This window comes from Columba livia, chromosome 15, assembly GCF_036013475.1.
Source record: "Columba livia isolate bColLiv1 breed racing homer chromosome 15, bColLiv1.pat.W.v2, whole genome shotgun sequence".
Classification (NCBI taxonomy): Eukaryota; Metazoa; Chordata; class Aves; order Columbiformes; family Columbidae; genus Columba; species Columba livia.
Window position 1 is genome coordinate 11,354,575 of NC_088616.1, and position 23,012 is coordinate 11,377,586.

Below are 23,012 nucleotides of genomic sequence, written 5' to 3' on the forward strand. Positions count from 1 at the left end.
GGTGCTGCCTTGCCTTGTGGGAGTATTGTAGCGGTTATTGATGGGAATTTAATGCATGCACAGGGCTTACATGCTTCGCTGCTGGATAAATGCCCTGGATTTCTGATTCCTATTTGCTTGGTGCTCTGTCATCCTTGTGAGAATTGGGGTTTTATATGTGTTGCGCCGTGAGCCCTGGGCAGGATTGGAACCTTGCAGGGCTGGATGCTGTACAAAAACATACCAACTAACAGACCTTATCCTCAGGATCTTGCAGTAAGAATAGACAAGGCAAAAGAAAAAGGAAATCTTCCTGTTTTTCAGCTGGGTAAGGCTGTAAAAGCTTTACACTCAGAGGGAGTGAGGGAGTTGCCCGAGGTCACGCAGGGACTTTGTGTCCGAGCCCGGCGCTGAGCACTCCCAGTCGTCCGAGGGGCAGCTGGGCGTGATGAACACGAGCACTCACACGTGCACGAGGGGCCGAGCTGACGTGAAGGGCTTGCGGTGTGAGGTGACTTGCTGGGGGTGCACAAATATCTGCTGGGAAACAGCGGCTGGGCTGCTGGCAGCAGCGGTTCCTTTCCAACAGGAGCCCCTGAACTTCATTAGTCACCAACAAGTAGCAATGCATCCTGCTGCCTGTGCAGCGTGACGTGATATATGCACTGCAAGTAACTGATCTGTGAAGGCAAGGGCCATCCTGTGGGGTGGGAGGGGTTTGGTGGGTGTTGGGTTGAGCTTTACCACCACGAGCAGGTCTGGTGGGACCCATGTATTCAGCCAGGGTTCTGTCTGAAAAGAGGTTGTAACGTGGAGGGGGTTGGTGTCTTCTCCCAAGTAACAAGTGATGAGAGGAAATGGCCTCAATTTGCACGAGGGGAGGTTGAGGTTGGATCTGGGGAACAATTTCTTCCCCAAAGGGCTGTGGGGCATTGGAACAGGCTGCCCAGGGCAGTGCTGGAGTCACCATCCCTGGAGGGGTTGAACAGACGGAGATGAGGTTCTCAGGGACGTGGGTTAGTGCCTGAATTAGGTTAATGGTTGGACTTGGTGATCTTGAGGGTCTCTTCCAATCAAGACAAATCTGTGATCTGGCTACCACTGGTCTGTAGCATCTCCAGCCTGGCGGAGCTGTGTTTGCTAGTGCTAATCCCAAAAGCAGCACCACCAGGCTTAGATGTGGTTCATTTTGAAGTGGGGAGAGCAGCACCCAGCCCGTGGATCCTTTGCTACCTTGTGCAGCGCTGTCCTTGCTCCATCCCCTGCTCCTGGTGCCTGTGGAGGTCCAGTCTCTGCGGGGCTGTGTCGGGACCGTTCCTCCGTGGTGACCTCCAGGAACCAGGATTCACTTGGGGAAACTCGGCGTGACAAGAGGAACAACATTGCATCGTGGATTTGTGGCAGGGTTCTGGATTAATCATTACTGCACTTAGTGTGTTTTAACTCAAAGCCAGAACTGTCCGCATCACCTGACCACTCTACAAGTCCAACCAGCGGAGTATCAGATTTTGGCATGGCTTTGCTACCTGGAACTGGGGTTTCTGCGGGGGAATGGAGAGCAATGGTTAATAGGTAGGATGGAGTTAATAATTTACTGAATTCCTTAGCTACAGACTCTCTCCTGTCTCTTTTTTTTCTTGGTGCGTTGCTGGAAAGGAAATCGGGGTATGTGAAGCAAAACCATACTTAACAAGTCACAGTAGCCCTGGTGTGTGCAGGATTTCTTGCCTTTCGCTGAGGGTGGAGCTCCCCTGTGGCAGCAGATGCTTGAATAACCTGATAGAGCTGAGAAGTGCTGGGAAATGTGATATATCTGCACCTTTCACTTGGGCTGCTTGGGCCGCAGACTGCAGGAGGAAATGTCTGGCCTTTCACCGCCCTGAGACTCAAGGTAAAGATCTGTGTTTTTCTCACAGCAGTCAATGGCATCACAGCAACTCAAACAGAAGTGGGAAAACTTATCTTAATTAATAAAATAGTGAGGATGCAATTCCTTACAGGAGCCCAGCCCTGCCAGCCAAAATGTGAGTCAGCTACCTCTCATAAATCTCAAGATTAAAAATAAACCAAAAAAGGCCAAATGTTGCTGCCTTCTGGGTTTTGAGCCTGAAGTCTCATGTAGGAGACATTTGGAGGCATCTGTACTTCTCAATAAGGAGATGTAGAGGGGAAAAAAGACTTCAGCAAAATAAAAGAGAAGGAAAAAAGTAGAGATTATAATTGAATGTAGTGATTCCAGGAGACAGCTTTAAGGAAGCCACCACTTCTCTTAGGGCAAGGCTGAGTATAGCTTCTAATTCCCTTTTTGGGGTAAAAGTGGGTCATCTAGAGGCAGGTGCCATGGGACTGGTGCAGGTTTTGAGGCTGCTAAAGAGGCAGCCGAAATCTTGAGGGTCGGTTTTGGAGGATTTATCCTGTGATCAGATGGATTGTGTGACATTTCTGCTCTTTAGAGGTAAATATTTAATCTGTAGGTTTAATGGGAATGGCAAGTTCCTCCAGCTCCCTCTTTGATTTCCGAGGTCTCGTCCATCCTTCCAGCCTCACCATCTCTAGGTGCTCAGCTGGGATATCTCACCAATATTTTTCTCAGGACTCTGGTGACAAACTGTGACTCGAAGCCCATAGTACATAGGTGTGAGAGCAGATTCAGGTTTTTCCTGTGCCTGGAGAGCTTGCGAGCCTGTGAATGCCAAGTCCAAGGGCTGGTGCCAGCCCCTGGTGTCTGCACATAACAGACGTGGACGGATGCTTGTGTAGCCCATTGTTTCCCATTTGAAACTACAACCTCTAATTGCTCACTGTGAATTACCGGGACTGCCCACGTGGAATTTCGTTAGACGGTGTACTTAATGGGAGAGCAGAGGGAGCATTTAAAAGCGTGTTTGGTGATATGTTGAACTAAGGGAGATTTGTCTAAGAGTACAGATGCCGTTAGATGGGGAAAACTTGTAGTTCTGTTTCCCCCTTAGGAGCCAGCAGTTATAGGATTGGGGCTGTTTTCACATCCGGAAAGGTAGACTATTACAAGAAAAGGATGGATTTAATTTACTGACAGTTTCTTGCCCAGCTTTTTCTGAGATTTTCAAGCTCCCAGGTAGGATGAGCATCCTGACCCTCTCCAGGATGATGGAATCCATCCTGACCCTTTCTGGGATGATGGAATTCATCTTGACCATTTCCAGGATGATGGAATCCATCCTCACCCTTTCCAGCATGGTGGAACCCATCCTGGCCCTCTCCAGGATCCTGGAATCCATCCTGACCCTTTCCGGGATCCTCTGGGAGCTGTGGTTGCGCAGGGAGGGGCTCCTGGCACCAGCTCTGTGATTGCATTTCTTGGGAAGACTCTCCTGTTTTCTTTCCATGCCATTTGTGATGTTCCCAGCCTAGTTTGCCTCCTCCATTAAGATGAAGCCACAGACTGACAAGGAGGGAGAGGGTTCTTGTGGGGAGGATTCTGAAATCACCCAAATCCACAGTTCAGAGACATCCAGTTGCAAAAGGCTTTTCCTGGTCGGGGAAAGTGTTGGTTCCACAGGGTGTTTGACACTCCTCTTGTAGCAGTGACCTGTAGCTCTTCATCTTCTTCCTTCTACCATTCCATCGTGCTCTGTCGCATCAGTTGCAGTTGCCCCTTATCTGATAAACAGATGCATTTGCACATCCCCTGTGCTCCCTGAGCCAGGGGATGTGGCAGCTCATCCCTGTACCTCCCCGGTCGCAGGTCTGCTGGGGAATTCCTGTCCCAGCACACTGTTCATCACCCGCCTGGTGCTCTGCTGCTCCGCTCTGCTCTCCTGTCTGCAGTGACAGGCAGATGGAGCCAAAAAAAGCCAAATGAGAATGAAAAACAACCCAGTCGGTGTTAGTCATGCTGCAGAATGCGTTAGCAGTTCAATAGTGGCCTTAAACACCTAGTGGGATCCAATTTAAACCCATAAAAGTGAGGAAGTCCGGACTTGGAGCCTGTTCTTCTACCTGTCTAAGCAGCTGTGCGTGTAGTCCCTGTGGCACAAGCAGCCTGGGAAGGCATTGGGATCTCTTTTTGCTCCGTTGAACAATTGTCATTTGTTTCCAAGGATTTGATTTTGTTACTCCTTCTGTTTCATGCGGCAGGAAATTAAAAAAAACACCCAGACACACACGAGACCTCAGATGCAAATTTTTATTTGCTTAAATGATGCTGAATGTGGGAGCTGGGACAGCAGATAGCTTCACAAAAATGTCTTAAGATTTGATGGTTCCGAATGTAACAAAAATGAAATCAATTCACTGGCACCCGAGGCCAGGCAATTGGCTTCTTTGTGATATGTGGGGATGCTGATCGCATGTCCTGACCCTTCCCTGCGGTCACAGCCCGGGCTGCAGCGTGACCGCCTGATTTCAGCGCTTTGCCTTCCCCCATCTGCATCTGCTGCAAACCTCAGCGAGATCCCTCTGTCTTCAAAGGCTTCCAAACCCCGCAGGAGCTGGGGAGCTGGCCTCCCTGAGAAGGACACAAAATACCTAATATTCTTCAGAGTAGCCCCTCAGTCTCCCCTAGTCTGTCCCTTGCAGGGTATCAGGAGAGGGGAGAAGTGAGGACGGAGCTTTGCCAGCATCCCGCAGCATCCCCGGGTCCCTCCGCCCGCAGCTGTGCCGCTTGGGAAGCGTTTGCCAGCCAGGGCCGGCAGTTCGCAGGAGTTTTCTTGGCAGGAGGGTGTGGAAAATGTTGGAAAGGAAAATGGGAGCAAAGGCAGACTGTAGCTCAGTGTGCCTCGGGATCGGCCGTGTGCGCGGGGCTGGGGAGCTCAACTGCAGCGCACGCTCCTCATCCCCCTGCCTGGATGAAATCTTTTCCTTCGCTGCTATCCTTGTGACCCCTGCATGCTCCTAATTTTATTTTATTTTGAGGGCAACAGTAGCTCTTTGACAGCCTTCCAAGGGATAAGATGGGACAGACAGACTACTTATCAGGAAAAGCCTCAGGGTCTTGGTCTTCCTGAACCCACGACTAACACAAAGCACAATTTCCAGCAAGTCTAATTTGCTGTTTGTATTGAGAACCAAAGAGAGGGGCACAATCAGCAGGGGCTGATGCTCGTTGAATAGATGTGACCGGGCAGCAATTCCAGCATGACTTGGCCAAATAAAGGGCTAGTTTTGTGTTTTAGTACATGACCCAGGACCTTTTCTGACCACAGGTGCCCAGGCTGTGGTTTCCCCTCCATTCCTAGCAGCACGGCGGAGAATTTGGTCCTTGCTCCCTGGCATCCCTTTCCATTCTCCTTCCCATCTCTCCGCTGCGTTAGGGCTGGATTGCCTCTGTAAAGAGCGGTGGCTGGATTTCAGCGGTGGATTACATGACCCCTGTGCTTCAGTGAGTTCCATTGGTAACGTCCTTCTGGATTCGAGAGGAAGAGGGATGCTATGGAAACGTAACTTGTTATTATTGTATGGGAATGAAATTTGTTATTTCGTTCTTCTGCCTCGGTTTGTGATTACACCATGGAGCAATTTTTAGCCTTGGCAAGGAGGTGATTTAACATAAGACCAAAGATGCAGCTTAACTCAGTGTCTGCCATAAATCCTGAGAAACGCTGGTGCTGTCTGGGGCTCCGTGTGCCGCCAGAACCGGGCAGCTGTCCCTGCAGCCAGCAGAGCTGACGTAAGGTCTGATTTATGAGTGTGATACTTCTTGGCGTTGCTGTGGTGTCCAGAGCTTACCGAGGATGTTTACCAGATCCCTCCAGACTGTGGATGGAGCCTGGGGAGGGATCAGGCTGAACTTGGTGTCCCGCTATGCCAAACCTGCTCCTGGGAGCCTTCCAGCCTCCACGGTGCTGGGAGCAGTGGTGGTGGTGGCACAGAGCACACTGGTGACACAGAGCATGCTGGTGCACAGCACAGCGGAGCGGGCCACATGTCCTCACTTGCTGGGGACACTCTGTCCTTAGTCTTTTATTGGGTTTGGCATTGCTTGGGTTCATGCTCTTCTTTTCATTTTGCACAGGACAGATTTACTGGTGGTTTGTATTTACCGCTGACACCCTCTTACACAATCACCCCTGTAGTTTTTTTATCTTCAGCTTATGAAGAATAGGGTAATTTTGTATTTAATCATCAAAGTGAGACATAGTCGAGACAGTTGCCTGAACCTGGAGTGAAGCACCAGCCTCCCCAGAGGCTCCTCCGCCAGCACCATCCGTGTTTCATTTTGCAGAGTACTGTACCAGAGAGGGGACTCAATGCTCTTTCTGTTTTACTCAACAGAAAGTGAAACAACAACAAAATAAATCTGTTTGTTGCAGAAAAATAATCCACGAAGTGGAAGGGGTGTAACTTTTTTTTAAGAGATCTGTCTCTGCTCCAGTGACATCTGCCTTGTTAAGTCTCTAATGGTTTGTTTCTCCTTTCTTGGTGTGTGCTTTGACAACTGTGTGATGTTCTTTTCTTCAGAGAAATGATTGTTGGGCATTGGAACAGGCTGCTCAGGGCAGTGGTGGAGTCACCATCCCTGGAGGGGTTGAACAGATGGAGATGAGGTTCTCAGGGACACGGGGTAGCAGTGGACTTGGCAGCGTTGGCTTAACGGTTGGACTTGATGATCTTAAAGGTCTTTTCCAACCAAAATGATTCTGTGATCCTGTGTGCGATGGCTTTATGTGTTAGCAGTAAGCGCCTGTTGTTCAGGTGAACTGTCAGAGAACCTGGTGCTTGGGAACGTTGGAGAAAACCAACTAGTGGGAGCACCCTGGGGTGCTGAGCCCCCAGCCACTGTGTCGCTCCCAGCACATGCCAGCATGGGGACGTTTACAGATTTTACAGCCCACACATATCGACCTGTGAAATAAATGTCTCTTGGCTTTGCAGATGAAAAGGAAAAAGGAGAAGGATGTGCTATAGGCTGCTGTTGCAAAAACTGCAGGGAAGTGATGCTTGCCAGAGAGAAAGAGTAATTAAAGAAAAAGGGTGGCTGTAGAAGGAAAAAAAAAATGCTGATTGTGAATCATCAACTGTCTGTGACTTTCCTGCTGTAAAAGGTTGAATGGTCCAGTCTGTGTATTTGTGCTGGCAGTGAGTGATCCCTACAATAACAGCCATGCTCTGTTTAGCTTTGCTACTATGTGGGGAATCTGTGCCAGGACTTATTGGAATCCCCCAGGCAGGCATTAGAAGGTCTTTTAAAATTTTGGTGGGGCAGTGGGAGGTAAAACCCCTACTCGGTCTCCAGAGAAATTGGCTTTGTTTAAAAAAAAATCCACAGTAGGATGCCAAAGTGTTGCGAGATGTTTAATACAACAGCTTTTAATGCGATCAGGAAAGGAATACCTCCCAGGAGTATTTGCAGGTATTAAATCATTAGGAAGATTAGCAGAGTTGCAAGGCCTTATTTTTTCCCCCCTAGACAGTTTATTCTCCATAATGATGTTTTAAAAAAAGGATTACAGGTTTTGGTCCCATGGGAGAAAGGAACAGACACTGTAGCCATCCTCCCGTTAACAGATCACTGACATGACCTGGGGTCTGAAGTGAGTGAAATGATGCTTTACGTGGTTCTCTCACAACACAACAGACCGGCAGCCCCGTGTTCACGCCGCGTACCTGGGGGTGGCAGAGAAACCCGGCACAGGCTGGGCTGAGCCCTCGTTGCCGAAAGGGCTGGATGCCCTGACACAGCAGAGGTGGACACGTCATCTCCAGCGAAGTTTCTGGCTACGTTCGTGTTATCTTCAGCCTGATGTATAACAGAGCTTTGCCTTTGGTGCTGCTGAGAGAACATCTCTTCCTGAGGGCCCGCGGGCTTTTCTCTGGTTGCTGTAGCACAGGACTTATTTCCCTTACATACTCATTTCACTTCTCCTCTTCCTGCTGCTGGTACAGCCTGCCAAACATTTTGTTTCTTCCTCCCCCGTAGATGTGTCTGCATCCACTGCTGTTTGTGTTCCTGCTTTCCTTTAGAGGCTTTTTGCATTTTATTTCTTGGAACGTTGGTTGCATTTTTATCATGTTTGGATCCTGTGGGTTAGAGATCATGCACAGCGTGGGTCGGCGGGGGAGGACACTGCACTGATAATGTCCCCGTCCTGTCAACTGCCCCACGGCTGTCGGGAACAGACCAGGTTGGTCTCGCTCCTGAAGTTCAACAAGGACAAGTGCAAGGTCTTGCACCTGGGAGAACATAATCCAGGAGTGCAGCACAGGCTGGGATCTACCCGGCTGGGGAAAGAAATCATCATCCTGCTCTACTTGGTGCTTGTCGGGGCATCCCTGGAATCCTGAGCTCAGTTTTGGTCCCCGCTGTACAGAAAAGCTGTGGCCAGGCTGGAAAGGGGCCAGGGAAGGGCCACAGAGATGATCCAAGGACTGGGAAGCCACCACATGAGGAAAGGCTGAGAGAACGGGCTTGTTCAGCCTGGAGAAAAGAGGCTGAGGGGAGAGCTCGTCATGTTTCAGCGGTGGGTACAAAGCAGCTGGAGATCCCTTTGGACAAGGAGTCCCATGGAAAAGGTGAGGGTTGATGAGTACAAGATTCTGATTGAACACAAGAAGAAAATTTTTCCCGGTGAGAACAATCAGCCATTGGAATAATCTCCCCAGGGAAGCGGTGGATTCCCCAGCATTGGACACTGTTAAGATTCAGCTGGACAGGTGCTGGGCCAGCTTGTCTAGACCAGGCTTGTGCCAAGAAAGGTTGGATCAGATGATCCCTGAGGTCCCTTCCAACCTGGGATTCCATGATTCTATGAAATTGAGCACCTGGAAGAAATGTGGACCCCAGACCTGGCCAAAATCTCTTGAAAGAGCCCTCACAGAGGGGAACGCCTGTCCCCATGGCCAGTGTCAGCATGGCAGGGCAGCCGGTGCTGGTCCCTCATCTCCTGAGGGAAGGGGATGGGGACACGGGGATGGGGACAAGAGGAGCTGCGCTCGGGCGGGAGCTGGGCGAGCATTACATAAGGCTCCGCTCCTCTCCAGAGACGTTCCGATGATTAATTAGAGGCTCTGGCAGCCGCTTCCCTGTAATAATATTTTAAACATTACTTTTCCACTGGTCCTTGCCAGCAATCGTTATTTTGCGCTGTGGAGGCTGTAAAATTTCACTTCAAGGATGGGTTTCACTCCCGTTACAAAATGTGTCTGGAATGTGCAGATGTTTCCTTCGGGGAATCGCGAGCCAATCCGCTCTAACACATCATCCCGACGGGGAGGACTCAACATGCTAAGCAGCCCCGTTTGCAGAATCGCAAACAAACACACACACACACACATATACACACATACATGCAGGGCCCTGCGGAGCTGTGCCCGGGCCGGGCTTGACCCCCAAACCCCGGTGATGTGCAAACCCTTCGGGGTTCAAAATAACCTCCTGCAGGTATCCAAGGATGTGTATGCCAAGGACAAAGAGGAGTTGCTGTAGATGTGGCAGAGTTGGAGAAAATGGAGAGACGGGGTTTAGCTGAACAACAACAACAAAGTTGATATGGAGAGTGGAGAATATTGAAATATGCTTTTTATGGAACAGTCACCGGTGGATGGGAGCCCCAGCAGTTGGGACTTCAAATTAAGGCTGTAACCATCCCTGGGGAATGTCTCAGGGGCTGGTCCTGTTCTTGTCAGAGGATCCAGGAGATCACTCTTTTTTTTCACTTGTTTATGGGATAGCTGGGCTGTGTTGATCTGTGTCGAGCTGTGTTGCTCCAAACCTGCCTCTGTGTTGTGAGAGCCCTTGGGGCCCGGAGCATCTCCAGGGACAACCTCACCCGGGGTGCTGGGCAGGTTGTGGTGCTGGGGTCTGCCTGGGTCCTGACCTGCACCTCGGGATTAATCAATATACAGGGCTACCTTATACTCTGCATAAAAAAAACAGCGGGATCCTGTAGGAGAAGTGAAGGCAGTTATGGATAATAAATATACATGGTACAATACTGGGAAAGGGAAATATTGATATTGATGAGCATGGACTGAGAGCTCAAGGCCATCAAACACTGATAAGCAAAGGAATGCAAGGAAAAGTCTGTGGCTAGTGAAGTTGGGAAGATTTTTTCAAGGATATTGGGAATTCATGGAATGAAATGATACTGGTCTGTTAACACATGGACGTGGACAAATTATCAATGAAAATATAGAAAAGACAGGACTGTTCAGTAAATATTTCTGTTTTCTATTTGGAAAACAGGCAAATGATGTATTTGTATCATATGAGGATGATGAAACACTTTCCAGTCCAACAGCAACCGAAGGGGATGTTAAACAGCTGCTATTAAAGTTAAACCTTCTTAAACTAGCAAGTTCAGATACTTTGCATCCAAGAATTTTAAAAGACCTGTGTGAAGTTCCCTCTGGGCTATTAATGTTCACTTTTAGTTGGTGTTTGGGCAGTAGGGAAATTCCCAAGGACTGGACCAAAATGACCATGGTGCCAGTGGTAACAGAAGGTGTATGGAATGGTACAGACATTTATTATCCTGCTGTCCCAATTCTGTAGCCCAAGGAGAAACAATAGAGTGCATAGTGTGAACATCAGCTAGAAGTTAAAGGGGATAGTGTGATTAGTGGCAATGAACATGGAAAATTCACTTGTGGAAAATAGATCTCATGAGCCTCTGCCTTTTAAAGTGAGTTTACAGATGGAGTAGATGAAATGGTGATGTTGATGTAATACACATATGACTTCTGTAAGGTATTTGACTCAATGTCCCATGTATTGGTCAGAAATTGGAATGAAAAAAATCAGCACTACATGTATTAAAAGGATTAAATACTGGCTTCAGAATGTAAGAATGGACTGGAGACGCTATGCTGAGCTTGTTACAGGGAAGCCTCAAAGAGAGATTGCTGACCGCCTGGGCAGTGTGTGTCAGAACAAAACAGGAGTGACACTGGGCTGGGGTGACAGGGCACAGAGGAGGAGACACGGCTTTGCTGTGGCTGGAGACTCAGGCACAGAATTGACCCTCACTGAGGAGGCCGCAGAAAGCAGATCTAACAATGGAATAGGAAGGAAAACGCAAACCGGGTTGTGCTGCAGCCACGGTTTGAGCAGCTCCGGGGTCCTGAACGTGCTGCATGTTTTGTTTTGATCCAGGTTCCCCAGGTTTGTGGATTTTCTGTTGCAGGCAGTGGGCTGTGAAATCTGTGGTCGTGCTTTGCATTGTTTTCAGAGAGCAGCACCGTTTACTTCGTGCCGTTTTTAAACATATCAAGTGCTAATATGACTGCCCCAAATCCCAGAGTTTTCTTTTTGGAGAAGAAGAAAATAAGGAAGGGGCTCAGCATCTCTCCAGCACAGGCTGTGCTGCAAAGTGTTGCCTGGACCTGGTTGTCTGTCTGGTCTGGTGCTTTTCCCCATCTCAGCTATTTTTAGTTAGCAGCCCATGCTATGAGCTGAAGGGTGTTGGTGAGAGCCTGGAACAGGGAATCTCTTAAATAAAAAGGAATGTTGTTGGTGAAACATATCGGAGATGGAAATCAGTTGACAGACAGGGCTAAAATACACACAAAAATGTTTTTCTTAAGCAACCACCCAGGAACTTGGAGAACTTGCTGGTCGGTTAGAGATTGCTGTTAGCGACAGGTCAGACAGATTTGTACTGTCAGCTGCAAAAGGGAAAGCGTTTGAGGGAGAGTTATCGCCCGTGGGAAGTGACTGTCAGGATCTGCTGCGGGACCAGCGTTACTGGGGGTGGGTGTAAATTCGGGTACATTTTGGGTCTGTTTGGGCAGCGAGGCGGGTGCTGCAGGTCTGTGCAGGTCCAGGTGTGAGACCCCAGGTGTCCCTGCTCCGTGAGCCCAATGGCAGGGACAGGCTGTCGGGTTTGGAGCAAGACCTGGGGGCTGGTGCTCAAACTGTGCAAATGACTGAGGAGGAAACGGCCGCAGAATTGTTTGGTGAGGTGTGTTCGGCTTTGCACCGTTCTGACAGCGGGAGGTGCAAGCGGGGAACACACTCTGCTCATCCCGGGCTGCTCCCAGGGCCAGGGATGAGGGGACACGGTGACACTGTCCCTCAGCTGCCTCGTGGCATTTGGCTGTGACACCTCCCCTGTTCCAGACCCAGGGTTCCCTCCTCGTGTCTGCTTTGCCTGCCGCTTGTGGGTGGCGTTGGCTGGCAGGTGATGTTCCTCCTGAATCCTCAGTCCTTCATGAACCCCCCTGTTTTGCTGCCCTGGGGCTTTGTTTTCCCCTTGTTTGTGTGTCACTGACAACGTACTGACCGTTCTCCCAGCACAAGCAATGAGAGAAGAATTTCCCAGCTGTTTGGAGAAATTACTTTTGATGTGATACTGTCATATCAGTCTCACTCACTGTCAGCTGGCTCTGAGTCTGAATTCAGCTATGAAGTGTCATTAACTTTGTACCGATCTCCTCAGATTGTTTCAGATGATCAGGGTGACTCTGCTTCACAGTTCTCGTGCTGTATTGATGCCCAAGTTGTTCCACTGTTCCTTTTGGGATACAAATGATGGATGCCCCAGAAGGTTTCCAAGGAAGAGGCCATGCAAATATTTTTTTCCAGCTATGACAGTGTTTGCAAACTGCTTTGGAGAAGACGTTCCTGGGGTTCTCTGCGTTTCTTGGCTCCTGTGTCAGCTCAGTGGCATATCAGCAGCATCCAGTGCCTCCTGCATCCCACGAACCTCGCCTGTGGCAGAACTTACGGTGCTGGGGGAAAACAGCATTGTGTTTTTGTTATTTTTCACTGAGAAAGAATATCCCTAGAGGACAGCTATCCAAGCAAAGGCCTCACATTAAAATAAATACAAATAGGATAATAAAAAAACAGGACCCGGAGCTTATCTACTCCATCCCCTCTCCCGGTGGTGAATTAATATTGACAGTGCTTAAACATTTTTTGAAAACTTTTTACTTTCTGTGAGGAAGATTTAGCACTTAGTAGCTCAGATGTGTAATTCCTAAATTGCATCTTACAGAGGACTCACTTTTCATGGTAAAATAAAATATCACTGGGCTTCGAAAAGGGTGACTTGGAAACACTCTGAGTTTTCAAGGGACCAGAGCTGGGTGTTGGAAGAGCTGCATGTCGCACGCAGGTTGTGGGGACTCCCTGGACGGGTGCTTTTTTGGGTAAGAAGTGGCTATTTGTGTGGAAAGTGGCTGGATTTGGGCGCAGGTGTTTGAAATGGTCTGCCTGAGCTCTGCCATGCTTGCTGGGAAGATGCTTGGTTTTATCACATCTTTGATTTCCTTGCAGACTTCCCATGAAACAAATGTATATTCACAGGGCTGACATTCAGCTGGATGAAACTGCAGGCGGCATGTTTATGTGCAGCACTAATTACGGACATTAACTTTATTTAAATATTTAGGTTGCTGCTTTCCCAAGCTGAAGGTCTTCCCTGTTCCCACCTCTCAGCGCGATGTTGTTGCAGAGCAGAGCGGGGCTGGGGGACGCCTGGTGTCTGAAGCCTTGTTTTATGCCACATTGAGTCACCCCTTGGCAGCGGAGGGCGGGACCACGTCCAGCTCCTGTCACTGCTGCCCCTGCTCACTTGGGTGGCTCAGGAGATGGGACCTGGTGTGGAAAGCCTCTTTCATGAGGGTGGCCATCCCTGTAGCCAGCTCCATGTCCCCCGGGGTGCCCTGCAGCAGCTCCTGCTGACCCCCATGAGTACAGGAGGCTGTGGGGAGTCCCCAGTGCCCCGTCGCCTTTGGCTCCGTTGTTTCGCTGTTGGGAAGGAGGAGATGAAGTCAGTGGTAGGCTAAGAATAACTTGTAAAATGAGCTGTGCTGTGGGTCCCCGTGCAGACAGCAGCGCTCGGGTTCCTGGGAGCCCCTGGTGTGAGAAGCCCCCACCCAGCGCTCCTGGCCAGGGAGGAGTGGGACAGAGCGCATGATGCCATCGCCTGTGAGCCAGCCCTGCCAGAACATGACGTCGCTCCATGAGGTAACACGTCCCCTTTGTTCGAGTGGCTTCATCCCTGGGCCGACTTTATAACCATATTTGGGAAAAGTCTGTGGAAAGCTGCTGGCTGCGGGGATCCGAGGAGCCGCTCTCTGAGTCTCAGCTGCTCTGCGTACAGCTCCCACCTGGAGAGTGGGGATGTCCTGGCTGTAGTGGGGATGTTCTGACCACGGTGGGGATGTCTTGGCTGTGGTGGGGATGCTCTGGTCATGGTGGGTGGCAATGTCCTGACCATGGTGGCAATGTCCTGGCCATGGTGGGGATGTCCTGGCTGTGGTGGGGATGCTATGGTCATGGTGGCAATGTCCTGACCATGGTGGGGATGTCCTGGCTGTGGTGGGGATGCTCTGGTCATGGTGGCAATGTCCTGGCCATGGTGGGGATGCCCTGGCCATGCACCCCGCAGGCGTGCACAGCATCACCTCTGTCTGTTCCAGGGATGGGACGCAGAAGCAGAGGGAGTGTGGGTGAGCAGCGGCTGGGTGGGGGCTGCTGTGTCACCTGGGGTGTCCTGACCTCTCAGCTCGGTCTCCTGCAGGGCTTGGGGATCAGTCTTTCCCATGCTGCTTGAAGCATAGGCTCCAGCAGCCCCTTTTCTCCAGGCAGGGATGCAGACACCCCCTGCCCAGCCTCACCCCCAAACTCACTTCTACAGCGCCTGTGTGCAGCCTCTTACCTCGAGCGAGATTGTGGAGAACCTGTGGCCCCAGCCCAGCAGGACAAGTAGGGTTTATTCCTTCAGACCTGAGGGTTGTGTTGTGCTGGTGCTCTGGGTGAGGCTTGGGGCGGGAGCATCGCGTGCCTCCCAGGGCTCTGAGGGGACCCTGCAGTGACCGGGTGACCTGCTCCTGGTCCTGCAGCGCAGCCGGGGGTGACATCGGGGTCTGGCCCGTGTCAAACCCACCCGCCTCCTGGCACAGCTGCCGTGCAAGGGCATTTGTGAGAGCGCTCTGCCGTTCTCCCAGGAGAGCACAAAGTGTACAGAACATTGCAAAAACTCTTGTATCCTTGCCTTACATTTTCATATCAACAATTACGATTTTGCCGTGGGAAGAAAAACATTTAGTTTTTAGATGAATATTTGTGAAAAAGTCTTTTAGGGAAAATTCCTTAGAGAGAGCTAAGACTTGGGCCGGCATTTGAAACTCGTATATTCAAAATGAGCAAATAAAGTGTCATCGTGCTGTGACAGCCTCAGGGAGACAAGGGTGCTCGTCGCCATCTGTGAGTCCCAGCGTGCAGCCCCTGCGGCTGCGGCGTCTCCCAGAGCCACTCCTGGCCCCTCCGTCCCATGGGTTTGCTCCCCAACAGCCTGGCCTTTTTTTGAAGCTGATCTCTGTGGGGTTGTCCCTGTGCACGGGGGTGAAATGTGTCTGCCCGGGGGTGGGATCCCTCAGTTTGCAGTGACCCACAGCTGTGGGGAAGGAAGGGCTGTTTGGTGGCAGCTCCAATGCGTGATGGAGCTGGGATCCCTTTGCCTTGGAAAATCCCCACTGCAGTGGGACCGAGAGCAGCGGCTGGTGATGCAGATCGCCGTGTGCTGTGCCCTGGGGTCTGCGCTGAAGGGCTGAGTGCCCATTGTGCAGGAGAGCTGCACCTCCCAGCACCCAGTGCGGGACCACAGTGTTGCTCCCCATGCACACAGAAAAACCTGTGTTTTGTCAGATTTCTGTAGCCACTGTGGCAAGAATCTCTATTCCCCCTTCTGCATACAAGCGCTGTTACTTCTACTGTGGTTCCTAGGAGAGGTGCAAGCCAAAAGACGAACTAAAAAAGGAGTCAGATCAGCAAAAACCTATAATTTTTCCTGGCTTGTACATGCAAAAACACATAGGGTTTTTCCTCCTCTTTTCTGGAAAGTCTGCTATGTACGTCAGGCAGTATCAGCACAGCGCTGCTGCATGGGGCACCGTGCTGCCTTGTGTTCCTGGAGACTAGAGAAGCGTTTGCCATGGCAACACCCACGGCAGCGCTGGGGCTGTCAGGCGGGCTCAGGGCACTTTGCTGCTCCATTGCTGCCGGAGGGCGCTGGGAGCTGCAGGCTCTGCCATGTCTCACAAACCATCTCACATGTCCCTCTGTCGCTTGTCCTTTCTGGTTGCCAGGTGTGGATTTTGGTGGGGGTGAGAAGTGGGAGCTTTGCAAAGCTGGGCTTTGCTTGGGGTGCTGCTGGGCTTTGTTCAGGGCACCGCTGGGCAGAGATATTTTCTGTGCTGCCTTTGCTGCTCACTTCGGTCATTGCCTCTTACCCCTGGTTGCTACAAGGCTTTATAGGCAGGAGAACTGCCAGGGACTGAGCAGCTTCATATCCTGAAGGTGAAATTCAGTGAATGTTTTGGCCAAGTATGTGGAGCTGAGACAAGAAAGGGGGAGTTGTTTCCATGGAAGATGTGCTTGGGAAGGAGGCAATCTGGGGAAGGCTCTGGAGTCAGGAGTGGGGCAGAGAAGATGAATAAGAGCAACTATTCTGGGGTAAAGAAGATGAATAAGAACAACTATTCAGTGTTCGCAGTGCAGAAAATTAGGTGGTATCTGATGAAGTGATGCCTCTAGCAGGTTCCAACAAACCAAAGAAAGTATTTCTGTTTTAAAGCACGTGAGTTACGGAGCTTGTTGCTGTGGGCTCTTGGGGAGCCCAGGCTGGCTTGGGAACGGGAGGGATATGTTGTGTGGATTGGTCTGTTGGTGGCTGTTAAATACGACCTTTCAGTGTGGTTTCTGGCTCTAAGATGCTGTGTTGCTGGTGCCAAGAGCTGGGAGGTGTGCTGGGAAGGGATTGCTCATGCACTTCCCTCAGCACCTGGTCCTGACAGGGGGATCTGGGGCAAGATGGACCCTTCATCCCAGGGGCAGAGCTATTCCAACATCCCTGCAACCACTCCTGCTGTTAAAACACAGTCTCTGGGCCAAAATGGTGCCCAGCCCTGTCTGCAGGACTCTTACTTGTGTCACACAACCCCCAGCACCTCTAGAGCTTCACTGACCCACACACTCAGCTTTTCTTGTTGTTTGCAGACCTGGAGCTTCTTCTCTACCGAACGGCTGTGGCTCTTCCCAACCCGTGTGCAGGCTCCTCTGCACAGACACTTCTCTCCGTCGGTGGATGCTTTTCCCATTACTGTTCTGGCTGGACTCCACACACCAAAAGGGCTGGGGAAGGCACAAGCCAGCACTGCCCCCTCTTCCCCTCCCTGCCTTTTTTTTGTGAAATGAAGGCAGAATGGGCCCACAAATGACATAATGAGAGCATGACATCAGGCTTGGCAGGCGGAGGCATGCTATACTCTGCTCAACATTATATGTTCTGTGGAATTCAGAAAAAAACAGCAGTGCACCAAAATAAGCCTGTCCACCACAGCGTTGCAGAAATAACCCCAGGGGCTGGTGGCCACAGAGCCTGTCTGAGCATCGCAGGGGGAGGAGGTGGCCGGTACCGATTCCTGCTGCTCGCTGCCAGCTGTGCTGGCCACACCAGCGCTCTCTGCTTCATACCCCCAAAGTCACCCGACCCCATCTCCGGGTGATCTTGTGGGCAGTGGCTGTGGCTGATCCATCGTCCCACTCTCAGGATGTAGCTGCCGCAGCCCTGTGGTACCCGCAGCACCAGGGAGGTTCGGTGAGCACCCAGCATCACGTGGGAGCTGGTGGCAGAGCTGGGATAGAGCAGGAGGCTCCCAAGGCTCAGGTTGGTGCCCTCATTACCAAATGTTCCTTTACCCAAAGCTTCACCCTCCCTCCACGACCAGCTCCACTTCCAGAAGATTAGTTTGCTGGGCATGTGAGTTAAATGTGGGTGTTTGCTGGGGAGCTGCAAGGCAGCTCTCTGTAAGGCATATTTCACATGTTCCTTGTTCTACACCCTAGTCATCGGTGGGTTTTGGTGTCCCTTGTCCCACAGGGGTCTGGGGAGGAGCAGGCCAATCCTCCCAGCCTCCTCTGGCTTTACATGGCTCCTTTGTACAGTGTAGAAACTGAGGCAGGATTGAGAAGTTGGACCTGCTCATAGCTGCCCTCTTCCAGGCAGCACAGCCTGTTCTCAGTATCCCCTGTGGCACAAATAAACTACATTTTTCTTTCTTCTCATGGAGAGGGCAGCTGTCTGCGTGCACAGTGCGTTTCAATGGAGAGCCTTGTTTTCTGCTGGCTTCAGCTCGGCTTTGAACCTGCTCCGAATTTCCTCCAGCCTGGCAGTGGGCTGAGAAAACACAGTCGTGGCAGTTTGTGGCACTGGGAGGCTGAGCTCTGTCCCACAGCCTCTGCGTTGGCTTTTATTGCTCAATATTTCCTGATTTTTTTAGTTTCTTTTCTGCAGCCTAGCTGTGTTCACAGCCATCTTTCCCATGCCAGGAAGGCATAATGTGATTTTCCATACGAGCTGGAGAGGGACTGGTGGGAGAAGGCAAATGGGCGGCTGGGAGCCCAGCTCGGTGCCTTGTGGCATCTGCCACTGTTCCTGGCATCTCCTGTCAGCAGGAGCCCTGTGTCCCTTGCACTGAGGAGCTCTGGGGAGGCTGAAAGCTGGGATTTTTTACATGAGTTCTTGATCAGGTAGTGAAGACAAGGGTAGAAAACAGCAAGGGAATTGGGCTGTGGTTTGTAGGCACTGGTGGTACCATCTGGTGCCTGGTCTGGTGGAGGACAGCAGCTCCTCAGCAGGTTCTGGACAGGAGCTCAGGCCGTGGAAGACGCAGGGTGGCAACCAAGGTTGCACTTGAAGTGTAGTGAAGTGACAAAGTGTCTGGGTGCAGAGAGAGCTTGTGTTCATTATCACCTCCAAGGGTTTGGAGCATCTCACACTTCTGACGCAGCCTCACCTGGGAACCCAGCCCCAGCTTTCTCCTTTGAAGGTTGCTGGTGGAGCTTCTCTGCGTGCGGGGCTGTGGGTCAGTGCTGGCTGTGGGTGACAGTGGGTGCTGGATAGATGGGTGAGCTCAGATGATCGTATCTGGCCACATGAGCTTGATGACTGTGTGTGGAACGACAGCTCAGTTGTGCTGTCAGGAGAGGAAAGGGCGCAGGAGTCCCCTCCAGCTCTTCCACCGTGAGATGCGTCCAAGTGGCTGACAATCTGTCCTGTCTGTACGAAGCAGCAGAGTCCCTTGAGCAGATCAGTGGGTTGAGGGTTGTCACTTGCTAGTTTATGGGGGAGGTCTCCTCCTGGCCCTTCCTGAACCAAACCCACTGGCCACAGTGCCAGCTCTGGGCGTCCCACTGGGTCACCCCTGGTCACCAGGAGCTTGTCCCTGGTTCGTGCTGTTCGGCAGGCAGTGACATCTAGTGTCAGCCCAACAGGCTGTAAAAGCAGCACCGAGTGGGGAATTATTGACTGTGTTTGCATTTTAGCTCTTTGTGGGGGCGAGTGGGAGCAGCTCTGCTGCTGAGCATCTTCTGGAGCAGGTCCCAAGTCCCAATCATCCCTGGTCTTTCTCACAGGTGGCAATGGAGCTGGCTGACCCCTGGGAGGCAAGGATTTGGGATCTTCACCTTCACTTAATCTGAAGTTTAAAAGATTTCTCTGAGATGAAATGGAAATAATGCTAAGGGCTGTTTGGAAAGGGCTGGGGACAGAGGGATGGAAAAGAGCAGACCTGCCCCTTCAGGTTCTTAATTTCCTCCTTGGGAAGCAATGAGATGGGTGCGGTGGAGAGAAATCTGCAGAGAGGGGCTTGGGGCTGGGTGTCCCCATTCCCTGCCTGGTTTGGGTGCTGGTGGTGCCGTCTGTGCTGGCACAACGTGGCCAAGCAGCACTGATGGAGAAGCGTTCAGCAGTGCCAAAGCCCTGGGTTTGCAGCAGCGGAATGGTTTGTTTTGGAGGTCTCTCTTGTTTGGGCAAGGAGCAGGAAGGCATCAGCGCTGAAACACAATTTCCTTCTGTCTTGGGCTTGAGGTGCTGCCTGAAAATTAAATGGGTTGTTTCCAGGTTTTTTAAATATAAATAGTTTTACTGGTCTCCCTGTACGGTAACTGGTTGGTGGTCTGGTCCTTTCCAAATCCGGTCAGGTAGTGGAAGGAGGTGCAGAGGAGTACGATGCACAGAAATCCTCCCTGAGGATTTACAGGATTGTCCCGAGGAAGGTTCTGCCCTGGCTGGCAGCAGCTGGGACTCCGTCCAAGCTGGACTTTGTGTTTTGTCTTGCAAGCAGGAGCTGGGAGCAGGTTTGGAGGCAATTTTCCTGTCTCTTGTGCAGAATGTGACCCCCGTGTGGTCTGTGAAACTGCAGCAAAGGATGCTCTTTAACTAGTGCCCCGGCTGCCCCCAGGCAAAAGAACGCTGGCTCGATCGGATATTTTTGCCAGCATCTGTGTTGAAAGTGTATTTGTCAAGCCTTTATTTTTCACATTTCTTGGACTTCTTTATTGGTAGTTGCTGGTGAACTCTTCTGAATCCACTCTCAGCTTGGCAAAGAACTCCTGGACAGCAAAATCAGAGAAAATAAACCTTTTAAAGAGACATCCATCCCTGTTACTTATCCCAGACTTTCCTGGAATCGTCTGTAATTTTCCTGCCAGTTTGGCAGAATTCTTTTCATTGGGATAAGTTAAGTTTAGATGTCAGATCAAACAAAAAAAATAATTGATTAGGAGGTAAAAAGAAGAGGTGAGACAGCGAGGAGAAGTTACAGGAGATGATTGTAGGGAGAAAGGTGAGGAAGGGGGTGGGCCGGAGAAGGTTCCTTGGTCCAGCACCATCCGCCTCCCCGAGCTCTGCCAGAAACCCTTGAAGGGTAATAACATCGCATGGGCTCGGGATCGGGATTTTGATGCTGCTAAAAGGCTTTGGCCAAAGGAGATTAATCTGAAACCTGAGAGTGAAGTTTATTAGGAATGAGTGGAGACTGATCAGTGAAACTTTCACTTCGTGGCTGAGTGACATTTTAAAGCTGAAAAAGAGGAGATGGGGTGAGAAGAGCTGGGCTGGAGGACAGAAACAATTTTCCTTTGGATGAGTTGAAGGCTGTTGGTGTTAGAGTGAGTGACTGGAGATTTTCTGTAACAGTGTTCCTTTCATAAGGGCAACCTAACCTGATTTTAAACAGAAAATATTCTTTGTTACTTCTTCTTCCCTTTTAAGCTTTTCCAGGGAGAGACAAAAAGATCCTCAAAATGTAAAAGTTGAACGCATCAATTGTCTAATTAATTATCAGTTCTTTGGCACCAGAAATGCCCTTGGAAGTTCTTAATAAATTTTTTCTTGAAGTTAATTACTACTTTAGACTGAATTATTTCTTAATTACTTCTTTGAACACCTATTAGACTTGAATACTTTTTGAAAAGGATGCATTAAATTTAGTAATACATTTCTCATGTCTGTCATTACTCCAGATCTGCTGCAGAGTGGAATGTGTATCATGATAATCCTGATCTGTATCTACACATGATACAAAGCTTGAAGCAGCAAATGCTTTATAGCTGGGAAAGGTGTTTTCTTTGGCTGGGAGAAAAGCTCGGCTTTAACACACCAAACCCTTCCAGTCTGGAGTGGGGCTGGAGTTTGGAGGGAGGCTCTTCTAAGGGCTGGTAATGGAGAAATTACAAAACTGAAGTTGAACAAAAGCTGAAAATTGTGTTTTCTTTCTCTAGGGATCTCTCCAGTAACAGGATCGGTGGTTTAGATGTGCAGATATTCGCAGGTCTGACTTCTCTGGCACAACTGTAAGTACACAGGCAAGAGGACGAGATTTGTCACAAAATTTGTGTTCGTACGTGGAAAATTGTGATAAAGTCGTGGTGTCCAAACTCCACTTATTATCTGAGGGAACTGGGTGCTGAGCTGAGGGTCCTTTGAAGAGCCCAGCACTACTGGGAAAGACCTGATGTCCCATCACTCCGTAGCCGGAGCTCTCCCAAAGGCCCAGACGGTGGCCAGAAGGGGAGAGCTGTGGTCATCAGCACACTCACTGCTTCAGCCACTGATCGGATGAGTTTGCACTGTTACTCATTGATGGTTCATAGAGATTGACTGTTTTTTAAAGACAAATGAGACTGTCAGATCAAAAAAGGCACCAATGCAGCCAGCAGCAAAACCCGCTTTGGTGGCTCCAGCTGGGTGGGTGACAGCCTGGACAGCCTGCTGTCTACACCTCAATAACCTCCTTACAGGAGGACTTAGGGAAGGACTTGGAGCACTGGAACTGGACTTGAGCATGGGAACAGGCTACCGAGGGAGGCTGTGGAGTCTCCATCCTTGGAAATACACAAAAGCAGCCTGGATGTGACCCAGGGCAGCCCTCTCTAGGTGACCCTGCTTGAGAACCTGGTTGGACCAGGTGATGTCTAGAGGTCCCTTCCAACCTCAACCATGCTGTGGTTCCATGACTCAGTGACATTTTGCTGTCATGTGCATGTGGCTGTTGAGACTCAGGGTGCTCAGGTTGTCACAAGTACTCAGGCAGAGCTTGGGACAGAGGTTGATCCTTCTGTTGGCTGGGAAGTTGTCACCTGCATGATGAACTTGCCTTTTCGTTTTCTCTTCTATTACAGAGATATAAGCCACAACGAGATTTCTACATTAGAAGATGGAATATTTGATAATTTATTTAATTTAAGTGAAATGTAAGTTCCTTTTTGTTTCCTCGTTCTTTATTCAGACTTTTCCTGGAAGCAGCTTTTCCCTTCCCGCTAGGGTGGGATGTGGCACTGCTGTGGGGAGCTCTGGGGCACGTACCCCACCAAACAGCCGCCCTTTGGCCTCTCTCCAGTTTCTTCCTCGATCTGTGTCCTGCTCCTGGCTCCTGTTGGTGCCCTTCAAGCCCAACCCCTTCCCAGACTTTGCTTCTGTCTCCTGGCTCCCTCCAACCTCTGCTGCTGCCTTCCTGGCATCCCTACTTCCCTCCCACACCAGCAATGCCCAGATTCTTGTTTCTGGGTCACACTTGTTCGTGTTTGTGTGGTCACACCTTGGGACAGGGGGATCTGATGAAAAGGGCTCTGACCTGCAACATGGAGACCCCAACCGAAGTGTCTGAGTCACTTGATGGCATTTGAAGATGTTCTCTATGAGTGATTCAAGTTCTCAGGCTTATAGTGGTTTTTAATTGAAGTAATTAAATCTGTGCTGTTATGCGAAGGGTGGCGAGGGGGTGCCACACATTTCCAGGAGAAATATGTGAAGTGACAGCAC

The 23,012-nt window shown here is 50.4% G+C and overlaps 1 protein-coding gene across 2 annotated transcripts in view; it reads left to right on the forward strand.

Moving 5' to 3' along the window:
* PKD1 (polycystin 1, transient receptor potential channel interacting) overlaps positions 1-23,012 on the forward strand; it is an 87,782-nt gene that overhangs the window by 10,178 nt on the left and 54,592 nt on the right. For both annotated transcript variants that reach the window (XM_065031220.1, XM_065031221.1), the window contains exons 2-3: positions 21,473-21,544; positions 22,373-22,444. In XM_065031220.1, coding sequence (XP_064887292.1) covers positions 21,473-21,544; positions 22,373-22,444 — 144 coding nt within the window. The remainder of the gene's footprint in view (positions 1-21,472; positions 21,545-22,372; positions 22,445-23,012) is intronic.